The 8,219-nt window shown below is 37.5% G+C and overlaps 1 protein-coding gene across 1 annotated transcript; it reads left to right on the forward strand.

Moving 5' to 3' along the window:
• The first annotated feature begins 2,730 nt into the window (after window positions 1-2,730).
• tmem167b (transmembrane protein 167B) lies at window positions 2,731-6,651 on the forward strand. The gene is made up of 3 exons (XM_030092674.1): window positions 2,731-2,895; window positions 4,016-4,147; window positions 4,972-6,651. The coding sequence occupies exons 1-3, from the start codon at window positions 2,886-2,888 to the stop codon at window positions 5,052-5,054; spliced, it is 225 nt and encodes a 74-aa protein (XP_029948534.1). The 5' UTR covers window positions 2,731-2,885; the 3' UTR covers window positions 5,055-6,651.
• Window positions 6,652-8,219: the final 1,568 nt, after the last annotated feature.

An 8,219-nucleotide genomic window follows, 5' to 3' on the forward strand; every position in this document is an offset into this window, starting at 1 on the left:
GGTGATCAAATCTCATTAACTGTCTTACAACCCTTTGTTCCATCCTGCAGGACAGGAACTGCTGTTGTCCCTGAAGACAAGCAGCTGCAGCATATGTGGAGATTAACATAATGTAATATAAAGATTAGTGAAATCAAAATAAAGCTTTGTGCGAGCACCTTGTGGGTACATTCATTTTCTCGTACGTAGATAGTTTGATGCATTTATCGACCTTACAGGCCTCTGTGCAGCTATCCGGTGGAGAAAAATTCAACCACAGAGTGCAAAAAAAGGATGTTGTGAACATTGCACCAAGTTTTTTTTTTACAACGGAAATAAACAGAAGTGCAGGTGGGCTATATGTACAGTGCAAAACCTTGGGATGGATGTTTGATTTTTATATGAAAGATGGCACCTTGTTTTAATAGAGTACATAATTCATACTTGAGGCTCTAATATGAACCATCATTATCTTGCAAAACAAGCATGAGAAATATAAAAACTCCACTGTTATTTCACCTTTTCCTGTACAAAAATAATTACCCACGATTGAGTAAGGTACACATGGGAAAGAAACAAGAAAAAGAAATGTATTTTAATAGATTCAGTTACGACAGAAAATCCCAGTTTTACTACACTGTAATATCTTGTGTATATTTTAATAGATAATGCTAAGATTTAACTAATATTTTGTTGGTAAATGTATTCTGTTTCTTTTTATGTTAATTTTTTTTTAATTTTGTGCTTCAGAAGTTCTCTACAATTTAACAAATAAAAGATCAGTTTGATAAAACTGGATTTTAGAGCCAGTATGCACCTCTAAAGTAACAGAAGGCGGCTGTTTTGCATCTTGCATGCATTCGGTGACCTGGTGACCTTGATACTACTTTACTGAAGCTCTCTTTTTTCTTTCAATCTCAAGTGGGCCGACAAACTGCTTCATTGTGCTCCTCTGTGAATGAGGTGGGAATTGAGGCGCAGCTGTGCAGAAGTGTGTCCTCACTGTCGACCTGGTTGAACCTCACTTTAATCCCCATCCCTCCTTCTGCTGCTCCCAAAGGTGTGTCAGGGTTCAGAGCAGGGCCTCTGTTTCCAGTTATTAAAAAAAAGAGCAATATAATATCTCATTGATACTAATAAGAACGTTTTTTTTAATTCCTTGTTGTGCAACATTATTTAAATAATTCCCTGAAATCAAATAAAAGTTATAGAATTTTTTCAGAGGGAATAAATTATGGGTTTGACTGGGACATGAGTTCTGACTTTTCTTGAACCATTTTGTTTGGATAAAACTGGATTTGTAACAGTTCTGTGACTCCTCAAGACATTTGACCATAGCATGATTAATAAAGGTAACTAGACACATTGGTGTAATCCCTCAGAGATGCAAAATATTTGTGTTGAGAAATTGAAAAGACAACCAAGATGTCATATGGAAAGTTTTCTGCACCATCAACAGGCACCTACGATTTGAGGAAATGCCTACAGGAAGAGATCTGGCAACCTCAAAGCCACAACAGATACACAGCATCGGTTTCTGAGAGACAACAGCTTGCATGACAAGCAGATCACAAGACAACAGATTCAGGCATGGCTTAATCCTTCCAACGAGAGCACATCTCAGTTTCAGATGTAAAGAGAAGACTATGAACAGTGGCTTGAAGAAGTAAAGTGTCTTTCAAAGCAGTTAATGCCAGCAATGAAAATAAAAAGTAAGATGCACATGGAAAATGAAGAATGTGTTTAGATGCCAAATGTGTGACATACAACTGAATATATGTCAATAAAATGAAAACCACAAATGTGCTTTATGTCATTTGATGTGTGTGATTTGCAGTTCTTTGCTTCTTACAATAAAAGCAGGTTGTATTTCTTTACTCATTTGTTCTGTTTACAAAATGGGATGTCACGTGGGTCTGAGAAACAGTAAAAATGCATTGGGTTTCTTGCAAATAAATGGAAAAATTGTGATAATGTAGCACACAGCTCATGAAATTCTCAACACTAGACTAGAATGTCAAAAATATGTGAAAATTTCCTGATGACAGTCAAAATAGGGAGGAATACAGTGAACAAGTAAAAATGTTCAAGCATAAGATAGTTAATGTACAACATGATGAAGATTTGTTCTCTAAAAATACACTCAGTGCATCATAAAGTTGAAGTGATCAGCCTGCAGATGGTTTAAAGCAAGGTAAAAGTCTTTTGTTGTCCATGTATCACAAATTCTGTTAAAAATGATCATTATGAAATACAATAGTTTAGCACAACAATTTTGGTAAATCTGACACTGAACCAGAGATGACTATATGATATGATACAAAAAGTGCCACATTGGAGCCGACTGGGCTGAGCTCATCCGTTCGTACTGAGGATTAGACTCTTTGTCAAGACTGTCATTGGAAAAATGTCAGGATAGCAATTTCCCTTATGATTAACCACATGCTTCAATTACTTCGAGTATAATGATTTACTCAATAATGGCACAAGATATTATATTTTAAGAGTCTCTGCAATTCAAAGTGCAACCATCGAAACTCAGACCAAAAATTATTTTAACACAATTTATTTTATTTTATTAAGGTTTTCTTTTATACCCACAGCTCAAATATTTTTTTGTTTTATTATGTTGCCACAAACATCAAAATGCATCCACACTGTATGTTGTTATTGTATTGCAGGTGTAATGCTGTAGACCTCTGTGTCCAGCAGAGGGCGGTAATGCTGTAAAATCAAAGGGATCATTAAAACGTAGAAGAAGACTGTGATCCAGGGAAACGGAAATGTCAACCGAGTGAATCGCAGAGAGCTACATTAACAAACATCTCCTCTTTCAAGCGGAGGATGGACTGCTGATTCAGAGCAACAAACATTCGTTTACCATCGTCACAAAGCAAACTGCGAATATGACAAATGGTAGGTTTACTGCGTTATTGGAGCGGCTGAAGCGGAGCCTGTAAGTTTGGCTGCTAGTGGAGGCTAGCTTAGCTGTAGACGTGGCCCAGGGCTGCTCTGCCTCTCTGTTAGCAACAAAACTACACTCTCTGTCACTCTGGCGCTGTCATGTCACACTTTTGTTAAACCTGTACCTGTACTGTTAGGCAAGGTCGAAAACTTTTTGTATCTTTGTCAGACTGTCAGCCACTTTGTTAGCTGGCTTTGATTGATCTGTCAGCGGCTAATGCTAAAAGTCAGTTTATCCAGGGAGACTACAGGTGACAAAAGTTGAAGTTCTGTAATTTCCCACGTTTATTTAATCCTTCTCTGCTGATGTGGGAACGTCCAAACGTATTGTCTTATGTGGTTGTTGTCGCCTGTGCTTGAAAGTTCTATAATCAGATCCTGCATATTTAAGAAGACAGTATCAGTCTATTATGGTTGTATAAACCGAACTTGCATTCTTCTGTTTGGAACGTAGTGCAAACAGTAACATAAACAGTAAAATAAATATGGGCTGCAATATTTAAAATTGCATATTATTCCTTAGTTGAATGGGTTCACATTAATTTCTTTATTCAAGTGGAAGTTGAAACAAATACAGCAGGGCTTTTGAATTACTTTCATGTGTGAAAGTAAGACATAGGCCTGAGTTATCTCTGATGTCTGTTTTTCTTCTCAAAGCTCATCAGTGAAGCTATTCTAAAAAACATGCCTCTGTATGGGAACTGTCTCGATTCTCTGAATCCAATTTAATTTCAGTCAAGTTTTCGCTCTCACATTACATACCTGACTTTCCCATGTCTCGAACTCTTGCTGGTGCATTCCATTTTTTTCTTTTCAAGTCTCTCACGCATTAAAATATGTACAGAGATATGTTCTTGTTATTCCTGAATGCTGGCATGCCTGTGCATCTAATTTTGGGCCAGTCAGTCAAGTTTGAAACTTACAAATGAACAGTCTTCTCCCAATCTAAACTAAAAACTACATTGACATATAAAGTTGTCAGATAAACATATAAATCCTTGGTGAATGTTTATATGTAACTGGTACTAGCCCCAGACAGCAGACAATGATGGCTCCGTTCTCCTTTTCACAGTGTACTCTTTCGATGGCATCCTCGTGTTCGGGCTGCTGTTCATCTGCACGTGTGCGTACCTCAAAAAGGTGCCTCGTCTCAACAGCTGGCTGCTGTCAGAGAAGAAAGGAGTGTGGGGCGTCTTCTACAAAGGTAAATAAAGAGTTAACGCTGATCCTCCATCGTACAGCTTTGATTGATGCACACATGTAAGTGTGGGGTAGATGCCAGAATCAATGTTAAGCAGCTATTGTGTCTCATCTTCATATGTTTGTGTTTGTCACAATGTAATGGACATTTTACTAAGATAATAGCTCAGTTTGGCTGAGTGATTTCAAATGAACTGCATCAAATCAGAAACTTGCAAAGTGCAGTGACATCAAAATAGCCCGTCATGAATTAAAAGATGGCAGCTTTTCTGTAACATTTTGCTGGGCCTTTCCATTGGCGTTTTGGAGTACTTCAACTTATCAGGTATTCATTACCTGTAATATTAAAAACACTCATTATGTGGTGCGGCAACAACCTGCAGACTCATAAGTGCAATTTCTTAATATTCTTCAATGAAATTTTGATTACTTTATGCCTGTTGAAATACTAAGTTGTCTGTTTTACACCCACAGTTTCAGATTATTAAATTGCAGGTGTTGAGGACGTAACCATCTTACTAATTACAAATAGATGGAGATAGTCTCGTATTTCTGCTAATTAATTCACTGAGTTAAACACCTGTTCAGCGAGAGTGCTCCTCTTTTTTTGGCCTCGGGCTTCTCTGTGTACTCGGGGATATGAATTTTCCTGCTACACTGTTTTAATTTTACCAGACTGTAATTTCCTGGTCTGTTTGGAGAATTACTCATCAGCACACATCACACTCAGATGATAGACATCTATTTGCAGCGCTCCTCTCTCTTGTACTTCCTCTGTTTATAAGTGCCTGGCAATTTCCCTCACTCATTGCGTCTTTCTCTCCTCAGCGGCGATAATTGGGACGAGGCTTCACATCGCTGTAGCAGCGTCCTGCTTGATCATGGCCTTCTACATCATCTTTCTAAAATGATAGTCGGACAGGTGTGGAAAGGACTGGACGGATGCGAGGGGGGATGGACTCATCTCTGTGGTCACTCGTTGACACCTCATGGATTATTATGATGGATGACTCCCCACTGGGCCTGTGGACCCCTGTGAAAGTCAAGCCAGTGCTGCCCCTTCTGGGAAAATAACTCCTTCCTCAATAATATGTGTGCACTACAGACATGAAGGGCGCCGTCAATCTGTTCCATGGTTATTACAGAGGGGAGGGGGAGCCTGCCGGTTCACATACTATCATTCTGTCGTCGGGTAACCTTGTTTATTGTTGTCATCCGCACCATATGATTATTTATACTGAAGGATGCAGCAGATTGAAGGGCAGTGTGTGCACATTATACCTTGTTCCTGTATACAACTTATCCTAGCTGTATATATTTGAAAGAAATAAAACCAATAGAGATTTGCTAGAGGTTCCGTGTGATCAACCTGAAAATGACCAATCTTCCTCTCTTCCTGCTACGCTGGTTTCTAAAATCACTCTTGTCAGTGGTGGAGGGACAAAACAAAGCTAATATATAAAGATGTCCTCGTGTACACAATGTTTTGCTTTTATGGATCCCTTATCTTTTGTTAACATCTGTTAAACTTCTTTTTTTTTTAAGTTTGAAATACACATTTTGCACAGGCGTGTGATGTATGTAATTTAGCATTCAGTTAATATGCTCGATCAGGGTTCTGCAACCTGCGGCTCGAGAGCCACATGTGGCTTTTTAGTTCCTCTGCATTGGCTCTCTAAACTTTCTGAAAATTAGATGTAGAACAGATGTCAGCCTATTATTCTTTGAAATTTTATCTGCATATCTGGCACATTCTCAAAATTACTCCTGGCTTAAAAGGCTAAAACTGTTCATATTGCGGTTTAGAAAAAGACTACACACTACTGAAATTGCTAAAAACCAGGTAAAAAAAAAAAATAGTTGGAAGATTATCAAAACAAAAAAGTAGCTAAAATATTTGAAACCGTTGAATGGAGCAAAAATAGGTCAAATAGTAAAAATGGCTGACATGACTTAAATATTGTGAAAAGTTGATATGGCAAAAACAACCAAACTACCTAAATCAAATGGCCAGGCTAAAACAGCCAAAATAATTCCAATTTATGCTTCTGAATTGTCATGAATGGATATTGAGCAAAACTACAAAAATCATTTTATAAGATGTGTGATTTTATTTTTCCATTGAGTGGCTCCAGAACAATTTTATTTTTGGTGGGAAGTGACAGAAATGGCTCTTTTATTTTTAAAGGTTGCAGACCCCTGTTCTCGATGCTGAACGTGTGTTAATGGCACAGATTAGATTACGGTTCACAAAAAGGTCCTGTTACAAAATAGTGTCACAGACAGAAGTGGGACGTCGTCAGCATATCATCATTTTTGGATATTAGACTGCTGTATCAATTCTGCCTGAGGATGTACTCGTAAAAGCATTGCCAAATAGAGATGGAGTTTTCCATGCCATTTTAGTTTATTACTGTTGACCCGATTTTACTTTTCGCCAATTAATTGTTATTACAAGGTTGTTTTGGAGGGGGGCACAATGCAATTTTGAGTAAAATGTTGATCATATAATGTCTCTGTTTGTTTTCTTCAAGGAATCAGAAGTCAGATTATCTGTAAATGTGTACTCAAATTTCTTTGGAGATTTTCATGTATATTTTTTTGGGTTGCTGATGATGATCAGCCAAAAATGATAAACCAAACACATTCTGCATTAAGCACATATGAGGCTCTGTGTCACCTTTGCTGCAATCCTTTAAAACTGATGAACTTACTATTGCCTATGAGAACCAGCCAAACTATTAATGTGGGGAACAGTAGCTGAAAGGGGTCCAAAGTAGTGCGTTTGCACGTTCTTCATCTGTGCACAAGGTTTTCTAGGGAATCCACCTTCACCCACGGTTGTAAAGTGTCAGTATTGGGTAAATTGGTGGCTCTTCACTGACTTGAGTGTGTGTGCAGGGATCATTGTGTGCCTCACACTGTGATCCACTGGAGATCCTGTCCTGAGAGTATAATGCCTTTTGTCCAGTTTCAGGTGGAAGAGGCTCCAGAACTCTGCACCCCTGTTCTGGAAGAATTGCTTAATATGCAGATGTGACTGTAACAGAACACACATCTCTTTCTCATATCTCATTCAAAACATTTGCATGTTCATGCTTGCAGCCAATAGCTTTATGCTAATATCTGCATAGCATTTACATCAATTTACCAGATCAATTATCATATTTTCTTCTACTTACTTTACTGTTGGTTTCAGGACTGCATTATGAAAAAGTAAATATACATAGATTATTGTATATTATATAGTAGTATATGTTACACTATTACTAGGATATTCTCTAATGACAGTAATTTTACTTACATTTAAGAATAATTGTAGCACAGAATTGTGAAATCTTCTCCACTTACAGTACTTGCTGTTCTGCACTTCTTCACTTGAAAAACTAACCATGATCCACCATGGCTTATTCTAAAAAGGGAGGCCTGCAGAAACACATTCATTAAGTGAATTAACTGATCTGCTAGTAACAATGATAATTAAGAAATCTATTCGTTGTTTCAGAGTGAGCTTAGTACAAACCCATATGTTCTTACAAATTAGGATTCTCTGCATAAAAATATTCCTTGGCCAAAAGTTTGGTTTTTGCCCTTCAAACATTTGATTACCAACAAAATCAAAGAGATTTCCCTAAGTTCTCTAAAATGTTACACAAAATTTACCCTGTGTAAGTTTTTCATGAAAAAGCTTGGAGCCAGTATTGATTCTAATTTGTCATTTTCTTCAGTTCATCCTGAACCTTTTTGTTGCAAGGTGACAAACTTGATGCAAATTTTCTGTAGGTTTATGAGCATGTTTCTTTTTGTTTCTTTGTCAATACTAACAGAGATGACAATGAAAAAAACCCAAGGTTGAAATCTTGGTATTTTAGCAAACTGTTACATTCATAAATATACATTTATGAATAATACGCTGATACTGCAAAAGTAAAGAAGGCCAAAAAACTTTGAGTTCATGTGTGGAATCTATAAAAAAGCAGTTTGTTTTCTCTCTTTTTGTAAAATGTCCAGCGTGTTTGATTAAAGAAAAGAAAAACTTGTCCCACCGCCTGGTCCATCCTCCATCCATCCTGCGG

Source organism: Salarias fasciatus, chromosome 5 (assembly GCF_902148845.1).
Source record: "Salarias fasciatus chromosome 5, fSalaFa1.1, whole genome shotgun sequence".
NCBI lineage: Eukaryota > Metazoa > Chordata > Actinopteri > Blenniiformes > Blenniidae > Salarias > Salarias fasciatus.

Bases quoted from the DNA above. Each gene is read 5' to 3' on its own strand.
- tmem167b (XM_030092674.1), top strand. The intron at 4,148-4,971 runs GTAAATAAAGAG...TTCTCTCCTCAG, and splicing joins GTGGGGCGTCTTCTACAAAG to CGGCGATAATTGGGACGAGG.